Source organism: Felis catus, chromosome B3 (assembly GCF_018350175.1).
Source record: "Felis catus isolate Fca126 chromosome B3, F.catus_Fca126_mat1.0, whole genome shotgun sequence".
Taxonomy (NCBI): domain Eukaryota; kingdom Metazoa; phylum Chordata; class Mammalia; order Carnivora; family Felidae; genus Felis; species Felis catus.
The window spans coordinates 120,098,768-120,112,752 of record NC_058373.1 but is presented as its reverse complement, the minus strand read 5'-3'; the positions used below and the strand labels follow the sequence as shown (position 1 = coordinate 120,112,752).

At 48.8% G+C, this 13,985-nt stretch overlaps 1 protein-coding gene and 1 long non-coding RNA gene across 3 annotated transcripts; one reads left to right on the top strand and one right to left on the bottom strand.

Moving 5' to 3' along the window:
* The first annotated feature begins 5 nt into the window (after window positions 1–5).
* LOC123386151 lies at window positions 6–765 on the top strand. Its single transcript, XR_006599808.1, has 2 exons — window positions 6–188; window positions 312–765. It is a non-coding gene; the product is annotated as an uncharacterized LOC123386151 (long non-coding RNA).
* An 8,569-nt stretch (window positions 766–9,334) lies between these two features.
* Window positions 9,335–12,752, bottom strand: FOS (Fos proto-oncogene, AP-1 transcription factor subunit). Of its 2 annotated transcripts, NM_001009341.1 has the most exon segments (4): window positions 9,344–10,781; window positions 10,905–11,012; window positions 11,413–11,667; window positions 12,436–12,644. In NM_001009341.1, coding segments are annotated over 4 exon segments (1,146 nt in total). In that variant the 5' UTR covers window positions 12,577–12,644; the 3' UTR covers window positions 9,344–10,139.
* Window positions 12,753–13,985: the final 1,233 nt, after the last annotated feature.

The window sequence follows — 13,985 nt, the reverse complement described above, 5'->3', positions numbered from 1 at the left end:
CAAACAGTAAATAGAGGACTCGCGAGCTCCTGGCACGGCTTGACCCTGCGACCGGGCCAGAAGCAAAGGACCGGAAGCTGGGACGGGCCGGGACAAACCTGGGCCGGGCAGACGCGGGCAGAGGAGGGGACGCCGAGAGAGCACCCCCTCGGGAAGCCAGCTATCCCGCAGCCCAGGATCCAGCAGGGGTGGGTCTAGAATAGAAAGAAGCCCTTCTGGACCAGAAGAAGGCTTCCTGTCCTTTTTGAAGGGCTTCTATTGGCCTGCAAGGTTGTTGGGGATATTGGTTTCGTTTTGTCTTTTCTTACTAGCGGCTAAGAATTCAGGGATCGGAGCCACATTACCCGGCTCGGATACCAGCTCTGCCACTCCACTCGGATGATCTCGAGGAAACCGCAGTCATTCTGTGCCCCAGATTATTTTATTTGTAAGATTAATAGCAAGACTTACCTGCTAAGGTTGTATTAACGAGTTAATGTAGATACTAGTATGTGGGAGTGTGTGTTTGGAAGAATCTGGCCCGTGGTGAGCCAAATCAGTGCTAGCTATTTTTATTCCTAAGCAGCAAAACAGTAGCTTACCAAGTATTAGGCAACTACTAAATCACAATATTGTTGTAATGTTTTGTTTTCTTGATCGTTTTTCAGTTTTAAAATGAATAATTGTAAAGGAATTTTCCACTTTAAAGCTAATATTAAAATTTAGTGAAGTATTGCCTGTATGAACTGAAATGTATATTTACCAAATAAAAATATCACACCTCTGTTTGCACCGCCTCACAGTATTAGATTTTAAACACAAAAAGTCCACACGGTCATAAATAATAACAGAACTGAAGTCACTCAAGTTCGATTTCTCATTCACTGTTGTCCGTGTTTATTTCAAATCTATTTAAACACAGTGCTGTGTACTACCATAGGTTGGAGATGTGCATTGCACCCAAAACAGTTTCAAATGACTCTGAACCATTACAAACTTACTCTTGAGATGAAGGCATATAGCTAAGTCCACGTGTTGGGGACCAACTATTAGTATAACTGAGAGTTTCCTTCCATGTAGCATACAATGCATTAAAGGATCAGTGATTTTAAAAATGAGGCTTACATACGCATTATGAAAAGTTGACAGTAATCCCAGCAACTGTTTACAGCTCGAAGCAACAAGAGACGTTCTTTTCAGGAAATACTTTGTCACACCTAAAGTTGACAGTTCATGGCATTAATAAAAAAGCAGACCGACTTTAGTTGGTTTTATTAGTTTTACATTCTCAGCACGTAATGTGACCTCTTGTGGATGAGAGGCCCTTGGTTGACCCCCCCCAGTAACTCCTACCTCCTGGTGTCCATGCCTTTGTGTAATTCCCTCCCCTTGGGTGCAGGTGGAACCCAAGACTTGCCTCTAAGCAATAGAATATGGCAAAGGCGATGGGATGTTACTCCTGTGATAAATAATCTGCAATATTTATACATTCACCTGTATCTATTTCTATATAAAGGAGATATATACATCCATTTTACCAGCACACACTAGTAGGTTCTCCCGGCAGGCTTGCCGAAGTGGGCAACCATGATGAGAGCGCAGCCTCTGTGATCTGAGGGTGGCCTCTGGCCAACAGCCAGCAGAAGGTCAGGCCTTAGTTACAAAATCATGAGGAAAGAAAGTCTGCAACAGCCAGAATGAGTTCAGAAGCAGACTCTTCTCCCTTCAACCATCCGGCTGAAAATTCAGCTCAGCTGACACCTTGACTGCAGCTTTATGAGACCATGGACAGAGGACGGAGCTTACCCATGCAGTCCACAGAAACGAAGAAATACGTGTGGCTTCTGGCTGCTAAATTTGCGATAATTTGTCGTGCAGACGCAGAACCCTAATCCGCCTGCTTTGCCCGCCCACACAGCTCCCACCTCGCCGTTGTGGTGTAGCACCTAGCAGCACTACATACACTTCTCGGGCCTTCCATCCTAAATGGTGGGGTATGGGCCCCTGCAGTGCATCTCCACCGGGGTCACCTGATGTCGTCAGAGTTTTGAAGCTGGAAAGGGAGCTCCGAGATTTTTGAAATCCGCTCCTGATGGGGTAATCTCAGAGGGGCTAGAGGCTCACCCTAAGTCACATAAGTACATATTAAGTTTACTTATCTTGAGGTAGAGAGAGCACAAGCAGGAGAGGGGCAGAGGGAGAGGGAGAGAGAGAATCCCACACAGGTTCCGCACAGCCAGCACAGGAGCCCAATGTAGGGCTCGAGCACACAAACCGTGAGATCATGACCTGAGCCTAAGTCAAGAGTCAGACGCTTAACCGACTGAGCCACCCAGGAGCCCCATAAGTACCTACTTAGGAGCAGATTTTAACATTCTAGCAAAACAGTTCAGCACGTCAGACTTCATAGTCACAAAGAGCTCATTTCAAATCTCTGATCTGCTACTTCATAAGTGTGTGACGTTGGGCAATGTGATATTTTTTTAGCTCATTTTCCTCATCTGTAAGATGAAGATCCTAATAATATCTGCATCATCGGGCTGTGGTGCGGACTTAACGAGAGCATCCATTCGACAAAATAATTATCGTATGCCCAGTATGGGCCAGTTACTAGAGGTAAAATGTTTAGCGAAGCGAATACAGTCCCTGATTTAGCATTGCCTGTGAAGTGCATAGCACAGCCTGGCATATAACAAGCACATGTGAAATGTTAGCCGTTATCACTATTATATCCTAGGGCTCCAGGTCCGATCCCAACCACGTGCCTCCAGACGAGCTCCATAAGCTCACATCATAGAATATCTATTGTATAAGTGAACTGCCTACACCACCCGCCCCCGCCCCCGCCCCCGCCCCCGGGTATCCCACAGGCTTGGCAAACTCCACATGTCCAACATGGAGCTTACTTTCTTTTTTTTTTTTTAATTTTTTTTTCAACATTTATTTATTTTTGGGACAGAGAGAGACAGAGCATGAACGGGGGAGGGGCAGAGAGAGAGGGAGACACAGAATCGGAAACAGGCTCCAAGCTCTGAGCCATCAGCCCAGAGCCTGACGCGGGGCTCAAACTCACGGACCGTGAGATCGTGACCTGGCTGAAGTCGGACGCTTAACCGACTGCGCCACCCAGGCGCCCCTGGAACTTACTTTCTTATTCCCCAAACCTACTCTTCTTCCTGCAGTCACAGTCACACAGCCTCCATGTATGTCGAGCCCGGGGAACCTGGGAGTGACTGGGATTCCTCTCCCTCCCTCACCTCCCACATCCACTCAGTCACCAGGTCCCAACAGTCCTACCCCCTAATTACCTCTTGTTCCCTCTGCATTCCCACCACCACCGCCCCGTCCAGCCTACACACAACTGAAGCAAGTAAATACCAGGCTCTTCATGATCTGGCCACAGTTACCTCTTCCTGACCTATCTCCAGCCCCCTCCGCTTTGATGCTGCAATATTAATGTAAACGAAATCAAATGCACTTCGGGGATGCTCTATAATCACATCCCCCTCCTTTCCGTCCTCCCCCCTCCACCCATATTTTATAGTCCAGCAAAAGCAAGTGTGTTGTTTCAGGAGTGTGTGCCTTTACGGGGATATCCCTCTGCTTCCTGAAATCCCTCCACCGGCCACTCGCTCATCTGGCAAACTCCATCCATCTTCAAAGCCCAGCTCAGAGATCACTGGCTTGGAGACGCCCCCAGATAGAGTTCATCACTCCCTCTTCTGCACAACTGTTGCATCTGATGTTTTCACCGTTACGGTGTATTATGATGCACATGTTTACGTGTCTTTCTCCCTTACTAGACCATGAACTCTTTGAGTACAGGCCTATGCCTTTCTCATATCTGAAACCAGCACCTGATAAATAGTAGACGTCCAGAAACTTTTTATTGAATTAAATGAAGCCCATGCTTGCCCGAGAGGGTAAATATTTTCTCCCCTGACCCCCATCTCCCTTAGTTATAGAGATAATAAATAATAGCAAACACTTCTGTACTGTAACAGGCACCCAATACATACTAACTTTTTTTTAAGACTTGCAACAACCCCAAGAGGTAAGGTACAATTATCCCTCTTTTACTTCAACTAAGGTGCAGAAAGGTGAAGTAACTGGCCCAAGGTCAAGGAGCCAGGATTCAAACCTGAGTCGTTGCTCTGAACCACTCTGCTATATTGGATCCAATTCCTCAAATCCAAATTCACTTATATTGTTTTGGTAATTACAGCTGTGATGAGAGTCTCGTAGGTGATCAAAAAGCCTGCAAATCAATCATTGCTTCCGTAGATCGGACTGCACACTGTTCCCCCAAAGTAAACATGGCGGCCTTCTGCTCCTCATCCTTTGACAAGACCTCCTTCTGAGGCCCTGCTCCTAATGTAACCATCGATCAAACCCTTCCGGATTCTTATTCTAATCAACTGATTGGACCAAGCAAAGCGCTGCCTTCTCAGTGTGAGCCGAAAGTAAAAAGGGCTTATTAGTCAAGAAGAACTGATGGCCATCAAGCCAGGCAGCCTCCTTGGGACAGTGGCCAAGAACCCTTTCTGCCCTTGGGCAAAGGAAAGGCAACTTAGTGAATGAGTGTGTGGAGTCATTGAAATGAATTGCGCTGAACTAAACCCAGTTTATGCTTCTGTTGCTTTCTCCTGTGTGCAAAGAAAGTAGCCATCTATCCAGCCAGTGTCCTTCGGGGATTTTGAACTCATTCATCAGGATTCAATACACTTTATTACCAACTGCTTTTCCTCAGGTCTGGGCATATTCTTGATGATTATGATGATATGATGATAAATGATTATGGTGATAAGATTGATATCAGTAATGATAGTAATAACAGCTAACCCTTATTCTTCTATTCTTTTTTTTTTTTATTTAATGTTTTTCTTTATTTTTGAGGGAGAGAGAGAGCAAGCAGGGGAGGGGCAGAGAGAGGGGGACAGAGGACCCAAAGCGGGCTCCGCACTGACAGCAGTAAGCCCAACGTGGGGCTTGAACCCACGAACCCCCGGCTCATGACCTGAACCGAAGTCAGAAGCTCAACTGACTGAGCTACCCAGGTGCCCAGTCTTCTATTTTAATGCAAACTAAATTGTAAGTTTTATAATTTAGCATACCAGTTTGTAGGCACTCCAAATGGATTTGTGTGATAGTCTAAAATTTCATGTGGGTGCTCCTGGGTGGCTCAGATGTTTAAGCTTCTGACTCTTGGTATCAGCTCAGGTCATGATCTCACAGCTCCTGGGTTTGAGCCCCACCTTGGGCTCTGTGCTGGCGGTGCAGAGCCTGCTTGGGATTCTCTCTCTCTCCCTCTCTCTCTCTCTCTTTTTCTCTCTCTGCCTCTCTCCTACTCTCTTTCTCTCTCTGTCTCTCAAAATAAATAAATAAATAAACTTTAAAAAATAAAATAAAATTTCATAAGAATAAGGGTGAAAACCATAATTTTGTTTGTTTTTTGATGATGGTTATACCAGGGTGCCTGGGTGGCTCAGTGGGTTGAGCGTCCGACTTTGGCTCAGGTCACAATCTCTAGGTTCGTGAGTTCGAGCCTCACATCAGGCTCTGTACTGACAGCTCAGAGCCTGGAGCCTGCTTCGGATTCTGTGTCTCCCTCTGTCTCTGCCCCTTCCTCACTTGTGCTCTGTCTCTCTCTGTCTCTCAAAAATAAATAAAAGCGTTGAAGATGGTTATGCCTATATTTACCATACGTCCATTCTTCATTTGATGTTGAAACATTTCTCAATTTGTAAATTTGTCTCGAAGCGTCACTGACCTGCAGTATGCTTGTATTTTGGGGACCTCTTAAAATTCTTTCCCACTCTAGCTAGTGCCCTACCTTAATACTGTAGAACCCTTGACAGGAATTTTTTTAAACAAAGGAAATGCTTTTCTATCCAGGAAGAAGTCCGTGAGGTACACAGCTTTATCTTCACTTTTAAATTCTACTTATCTCCTTTTAGATTAATTTTGTAAATTTCACCTGCCTTCATTTATTCATCCATCTTCATTCATTTAACAAGCATTCGAGTGCCTCATAGATACTGGGGAAACAGAAGTGATCAAGACAGAAGAGATCCCTGCTCACATGGAACTTACAATACAGTGGTGAAGAAGGGCCGAAACTCATTAAAAAGGAAAAGAAAACATAAATTAGATGTTGCGGACGGTGACATGTGCTATGGAGAAACAAAGCAGGATAATAAGACAGAGTCATGGAGAGGAAATGTGTGCATAAATCACTTCAGATAGAATGGTGTGGGAAGGGCTCTTGAAGGAGGTATCCTTTGAGCTGAATCCTGAATGACAGGAAGGAGCCAACCTGGGGAAAGAGACCCAGACAGAGAGACAGCAAGTGCAAAGGCCCTGCAGCACGATCAAGCCTGCTGTGTGTCTGGAATGGAAGGAAGGCTGGTGAGCAGGGGCTGTAGGGGAAAAGGACAAGATGGGGATGTGGAGGAGAAATGTTCTTCCCCTATAGTCAGCATGGGACTGACAGCTCCTTCATGTGAATAGCAAAACAGCACACCTTAAAGCGATCTGATGTTCAGCATTCAAATGATCCTCAATTCTCATTTGTTTTTTGATTATTTGACTATTCTGTGCTTCGAGGAAGCCTCAGACACAGTTTAAAGGTTGATTTTTTGTTTTGTTTTAGATTTTTTTTTGTTTGAAACACACTGAAACTTCAGGTGCTGTCCTAAGGGTAATCATCCGAGAATTTTTACTTTGCCTCAGTCTCGCTTCTGTCCTTTAACTAAAATGGCGTAATTGATTTGCTTTCATTCACACCTAGAAAGTTGCTGTTGATACGAAATTATTGTTCTTAGAACAAATGGCTAAGTGCTACCTTTTAATTTTAGTAATTGAGCAAGATGCAGGGATGTGCAAAGACAGTACAGAATCTATAATCCACCATTATATAGAGATAAATATTTTTTCTTCTATTCTTTTTTTATCTAAAATTAATTTGGAGCTGGAAACCCAATGGCAGGGTGTTCACTTTGAAATTGAATTGGGCAGAGGTCAGAGGAGCCAAGGATAGAAGTGGGGTATGTGTTTGAAGCCAGACATAAAAGATGTGAAATCCCCATTGCTTAATATCATAAAAGGGTCTGGAATAGAAGAATTTAGAGAATATGTGTGGAATGTACTTCTGCTCATGGAAATAGTGCAGAATGTCTGCATTCAGCCACCAGGCCGATATTTATTATCCCTGTATTAAACCCCAGACACTGAGACAGGTCTGGGGATCCATTGATGAGCCAAACCAGACATGTTCCCCCATAAGAAAATGACCCTCCCATCCTCATTCCCATCCCCTTCTATCATATGTGTATCTTTTGTATATTGTGGGATAGTTGTCTTGTTGAGACCAGTGTGAGGTCGTATCTTGTGGGTAGAGATCAGTCTTTCCCAAAAAGAAGTCGACATTCCTAGTATCCATCATCCATGGGAATTGTTGAATCCTGACTCAGGAAAGGAAGATTTGGAAAGAGCCCTTTGGCTGAAAGAGAGGGAATTCCTTTCTTCTCTTGATCCCATGAGAATAGTCTGCAGGGAGCTGGGTGAGATGTCAACCCTATGGAGGATACTCTGTCCTCCGAGAAGCCTGGTAAGGGATTCCTTGTGTGCAAGTACCTCTCCCTGGACCTGTAATGCGGTCTTGTCGATGAAGCAACCTGTTCTTCCCTGGGTCATGGTGAAATAGAAGAATGGTCTGTGTCTGGGCATAGGATAAGGCTGTCAGAGGGAAAGCAATGTTCTTTCTCTATAGTCAGCGTGGGACTGTAGAGGGGTCATTAGCCAGGTCCCGGGGGAGCAGTTCAGCGTCCAAAGCTGAGGTCCAGCCACCCTTCTCCACCTGGGAAATCTCCTCCTGTGGGTTGTTATTCCTGTGTGCGAAAGCAGGGGAGGGGGGGGTGACTAGCTTCTTTACAGGGTATCTCACCTTGTTATTTCAGATCTGGGTGTTAATTACAGTAATTTTGTAATTAGTCTAGGCTGCATTTAAAGGCTACAGAAAATTTACCCTCTGAACAGCAAATAGGGAGTCTAAAGCCACTTTCATCACTGCAAGACAGGCAAAAGTAATATGCAGTCGTATGTGATCTATCAGTGTTCTCAAGAGCCTAAAGCAAGTGGGGTTCGAATGTCAATTATTCTGCAGGCACAGGGAGACCGTAGGTGAGAACATCAACCTCAATGGAACTGTCATTTTCAATTAAAACTTTCAACTTGACTGAGTGTGACACCCCGTAACCACCCAGTGATTTTCATTATCACCAAAGCATGGGGAGGCTGGCACCGACGCTACCCTTCCACAGAGCAGGTGTGGGGAAGCATGGCCTCTGGCTTCCACACATGGTCCCGGCCTGGTATCTGAGAACAGGGTGGGGAAGGGCCCCGGCTCTTTTCTTTGTGGTTTGTGCATGTGCGTGTCAGGGCCCCATTACTAGAGGTGTCCCAGACAAAGGTCATGTTCTTCTTAAAGATTCTAAGTTAAAGCTTATTCAGAGTCATGTTGACTTCTCCTTAATGAGCTGTTATGTAACTTTTTATTTACCGACTGATCAACCATTATTTGAACTGTTCAAGATCTCTTGCAAATTCTCAGGGCCAGTTTTCTCTTCCCCCAGTGTAAACAGAATGGCAGGCTTATGATGTTAAAGAAATGTCAGCAATTACAATGCATTTATTACCGAGGGATAGGCCAGTAGCCCTCCTTTCCTTGTGAGAATAAAAATAGCCCAACTAAATGTACGCTCGAGTTAAGGCCCGAGTTTTGTTTCTTTTTTTTAGACCAAATATTAAGAGGCAGCTCAGCCTTAGGGATAGGATAAGGTATGAGGAAGTTAAGATTCGATCTCACTGGTGGAACACTGAGAAAGGCATGCATTCTAAACTTTCTTCAATTCGCTCACCTTGAAGGTGAGAGTAACCCCTCACGTAATTTTGAGGGAATAAAAAGTTAAAGTGGTTTGTGCAAAGCTCAATTCTGTCTGCTTAAAAGGATTCCTTTAAGATCAAGACCTTCCGGTTTAATATTGGCACAATTAGATTTCAATATTTCCCCCTTAGACTTCCAAAACAGAGAAAGAAGCAGGAAGACGCGTTCCCTCAAAAGCTATATAGTACAGTCAATTGCTACCCCAGAATCTGCTAGGGAATCTTAGCCTCCCCAGATGAACCCATATTTGTAAAATATTCCCAACATCAGCTTTAGAGTTTCCCTTTCCTTTTCAATAAGGGATCAAACGAAGGGGCGTGTCCCCCTCCAGGAGCTACCCTTCTTGACAAACTGGTCTCTGATACCTTTCAGGATCTTACAAAACTTCCAGAATAAAGAGCCCAAGTTTGGTCGCATTCAACTTAAATGCTTTTATTGACAATGTCTTGGAACAATAAGCAAACAATGCTTAAATTTTTCATTCAAATTCACTTTCCACATGTCAAAAGACCTCAAGGTAGAAAAAAATAAAATAAAAATATAAATATCTGAGAATCCATCTTAATAAATAAATTAAAAACACAATAAAACGTTTTCATGGAAAACTGTTAATGTCAGAACATTCAGACCACCTCAACAATGCATGATCAGTAACGTTACGATGAACATTGATGTTGAAGAAAAAACTACAGTACATGGATATAGCTATTTATTTCTATCTACCAGAAAATAAAGTCGTATCTTTTCTTAGTTTAATATTGGTCATTGCTAATCAGAACACACTATTGCCGGAACACAGTACTTATTGTTAAAATCAGCTGCACTAGATACAATTCGAAAATATCCAGCACCAGGTTAATTCCAATAATGAACCCAATAGATTAGTTAATGCTATGAGAAGACTAAAGAGAAAGAGATAAGAGACACAGACCCAGGCCTGGCTCAACATGCTACTAACTACCAGCTCTCAGATGTGTCACTGGGAACAATACACACTCCATGCGTTTTGCTACATCTCCGGAAGAGGTAAGGACTTGAGTCCACACGTGGATGCTTTCAAGTCCTTGAGGCCCACAGCCTGGTGTGTTTCACGCACAGATAAGGTCCTCCCTAGGTCTACGGGAACCCTCGAGGGAAGACGTGTTTCTCCTCTCTGTAATGCACCGACTCGGGCAGCGGCGCTCGTGGGTGCCTGCTGCCTCCCCTCCCCGCCTGCTCACAGGGCCAGCAGCGTGGGTGAGCTGAGCGAGTCAGAGGAGGGTTCGTTGCTGCTGCTGCCCTTGCGGTGAGCAGCCCCACAGCTGGGGAAGGAGTCAGCCTCAGGGTAGGTGAAGACGAAGGAAGACGTGTAAGTAGTGCAGCTAGGAGTACAGGTGACCACCGGGGTGCACAGAGGCTCCAGCTCTGTGGCCATGGGCCCCATCCCCAGGGAGCCACCATGCAGGGGCTCCCAGTCTGCTGCATAGAAGGAACCAGACAGGTCCATGTCTGGCACAGAGCGGGCGGTCTCGGAGCCGCTGGGCCTGGACGATGCTGGGAACAGGAAGTCATCGAAGGGCTCGGCCTTCAGCTCCATGCTGCTGATGCTCTTGACCGGCTCCACGGAGGGCTTGGGCTCAGGATCATTGAGGAGGGGCAGGGTGAAAGCCTCCTCCGACTCGGGGGTGGCAGCTTCCGGCAGGCCCCCGCTCAGATCTAGGGAAGCCACAGACATCTCTTCCGGGAAGCCCAGGTCATCGGGGATCTTGCAGGCGGGTCGGTGAGCTGCCAGGATGAACTCTAGTTTTTCCTTCTCCTTCAGCAGGTTGGCAATCTCAGTCTGCAAAGCAGACTTCTCATCTTCTAGTTGGTCTGTCTCCTGCACACAGAGGGATAAAGCAAAGCATAAGACACGGGCTCCCTCAAGCTCCCCTATACCCAGTCGCCAACTTGCTCCCAAAGTTTGAAAAAGGAGTGACCCGCCCCCCCAGGATCTACCCACCGCTTGCAGCGTATCCGTGAGCTCCCGCCTCCGGTTCCGGCACTTGGCTGCAGCCATCTTATTCCTTTCCCTTCGGATTCTCCTTTTCTCTTCTTCTTCTGGGGACAACTAGAAAAATAATTTTCAGAAAGGCCAACAGTCAGTGACAAGGTCTGCCATCAGCTCAGGAAACTGGCCCTGGGCGCTTCTCAGCTTCCTGGCACCTCGGCTGGGAAGCCATTTCCAACCCGCCGTTGTGGGCTAGGTGTGACTGGCATTTAAAATCAGGACAAAGAGCCCGGTCCAAAAGCAGGAGGTAGGAACCTATTAGGGAAGAAACTATTGCAGTACTTCTTGGGGCAGGGCTACCAGAGTCTGGCTTGGGATGGAGATGGCTTGGAGCCAGGGGTCCCCGTTCAGGATGCGCGGTGAATTGCATCGGTGGCTTCGCCCTATCTACTGTGCTCCCCGTCTCCACCTACGCCAACCCATGCCCCCTGCTGAGAGAAGGCGCAGAAGAACTCCTCACCTGTTCCACTTTGCCCCTCCTGCCAATGCTCTGAGCTCGGCCTCCTGCGGTCACGGTCTTCACGACTCCGGCCCTGGAGTAAGCCCCGGCGGAGGGGGCGGGGACTCCATAGGGGTGGGGGGCTCTGGTCTGAGAAGGAGCCACGGAGGAGACCAGGGTGGGCTGCACCAGCCACTGCAGGTCCGGGCTGGTGGAGATGGCAGTCACCGTTGGGATAAAGTTGGCGCTGGAGACGGCCAGATCCGTGCAGAAGTCCTAGAACGAAGACAGGAGGGGAGAGCTGACGTGAGTGAGCAGGTTCCGGACACCGGTGGCGACAGCCGAGTTTCCAGTGCCGCATGCAGCAGGGAGAGGGAGGGAGAAGCGTGCCCTGGACTGCTCTCGTCTTTTTATATGCCCCTCATCTTGGATGGAAGGTCTCCCCGTTTCCTCCCAAGAAATCCGCAACGCAGTGCCCTTCTCCTCCACCCTGCTGCTGCGTCCCCGTTATCCCTTCGGCATCACCCGCTTGAAAGGGGGTTTGTTATAAATATCCCTGACGTCTGCGCTGACGCAGGCGCCGCTCCGGAGTCTCCTGAATGAACTCGCTTTTTATCAATGAAACTGCCTTACACACCCGCCTGCTTCGCCCTCCTCCCCCGCCCCTCCTCCCTGCTCCAGGCAGCTAGGGGAGGGGGAATCGCCGCTTTTTGCCGCCTCCCGGAGGAGCCAGGATCGAGTTCGCGAATCTTTGCTTGGGACCTGTTTGCCCCAGCTCATGTCAGAGACCAGTCAGAGAGCGCGGTCCCAGGGCAACTCAGGATGAGCCTGCCGCGGGAGAGGAGGACCGATTCTTACTATGACAAGCGTGCGTGCACTCGGAACAAGTCCGGGGCTCTCCGAGATAGGGCTGCTCCGGCCGGGGCAGCCTCCCTCCCCGGCCCAAGGGGTCCCCGACTCGTCTCCCCGAGCGTCCCGCCCCCCGTGTCTCCTCCCCGGTGACCCCGAGCCCCGGGTCCCGCGGCGGCGCGAAGCCAGCCTCACCTGCGCATTGACAGGAGAGCCCATGCTGGAGAAGGAGTCGGCCGGTGAGTGGTAGTAGGAGAGATTGTCCCCGGCCGGGGAGGCGCTGCTGCAGCGGGAGGAGGACGCCTCGTAGTCGGCGTTGAAGCCAGAGAACATCATGGTCGCGGTGAGTCTAGGCCCGGGCGAGGGGCTGAGGGGCAGAGGCAGGTAGGAGCTGTGGGGCAGAGCTGGGTAGGAGCGCGGTCACTGCTCGTTCGCTGCGCCGCCGCCGCCGCCGCCGGCTCTGTCTCGACTTCTGGGCTGCTCGCTGCAGATGCGGTTGGAGTACGAGGCGCCGCAGCCACTGCTTTTATAACAGCATTCTATGAATGAGCAGCCACACGTCATGGGCGCGACCATCGCGGCGCTGGGGGGGTGGCGAGCGGACCTGGACACCTCTGCTGCCTCCTTGCCGCCTCCGCCGCCCTCGCAGCCTCCCGTCTCCCGTCTTGGTGCGTTTCCTTATCTCCTCAATGCTTAGCAATCTAGGACTTAGGGGTCTCACGGACCCCCTAAGATGAGGGACTCCGGGGATAGCTCCCCCCACGACCGCAGGGAACGGCCGTGGAAACCTGCTGACGCAGATGTCCTAATATGGACATCCTGTGTAAGGGGAGGGGGGATGGATTGACGGGAACTGCTCGCGGGCTGCAGCCAACACCAAGGGTGCAGCGCGGGGGGAGGCGGGGGCCGCGGTCGGGGGAGGGGAGGCGGGAAAGGCGAGGAACGCGAGCGAACATTCGCACCTGGTTCAATGCGGACCCTTGTTCCCGGAGCGGAGTTGGGGGATGGGGTGGAAGCGACTTTTTACCAGTATACGGAACCCCGGAAACGTGCTGGGGCTAAGGTAAAGGAGAAACAGGTACAGAGCCCGAGGGCTTAAGCCTCGGCCCCCGAAGGAATGCGCCCCCCCCCCCCCAGCACCACGACATTCCAAATTCTAGCCCTAATTCAGTGCAAACTGTGGAAGCAGACCCTTAAGCCCCCACTCTCGAGCAATACTAGGACTGTTACTGCATTTGGAAGCAGAAAGTCCGGAGATCCAAAATAAGGGACTACGATAACCTACTTTACCTACGATACTGGGCATTTTGATTTTAATTTTTTGTTTGTTTTTAAGGAAAAAACGCATTTTTTTTTTCTCGGCCATACTTAAGGATGTTAGTGTTACTGTCAAATCTCTGAGACACTAGCCAGTAAACATTGTGCAGAACCTCCACGCAAGGATGTCTGATGGGTTCGTTTGCCTCCTTCTGAGCTGGGGCCCGAGGAATGGGGTGGGGGTGGGGGGATGTTATGTGGGCAAGGTGGTCAGTTGGGAGTACCGGGTGGAGAGAGCTCTTGGGGGAGCGCAAGTCCAAGCTGGGGAGTCAGATGTGGTTCGGTTCCCCCAGGAAGCTGTGCTTACTGGGAGCCCACAAGCGGGTGATTTTCCAGCGAGGACTTGGAGGGGGGAGCACCGGGCACGCTGGAAGGACCGTGGCCAGCAGCGCCCAGGCCGGGGACCTCGGCCACTGGGACCTAAGACG

Coding starts and splice junctions, on each gene's coding strand:
- FOS (XM_045058690.1), bottom strand. CDS start 12,576: ATGATGTTCTCTGGCTTCAACGCCGACTACGAGGCGTCCTCCTCCCGC. Junction 11,668..12,435: donor GCTCTCCTGTCAATGCGCAG/GTGAGGCTGGCT, acceptor TCTTCGTTCTAG/GACTTCTGCACGGATCTGGC. Junction 10,782..11,412: donor GGAGGGGCAAAGTGGAACAG/GTGAGGAGTTCT, acceptor CTCTGTGTGCAG/GAGACAGACCAACTAGAAGA.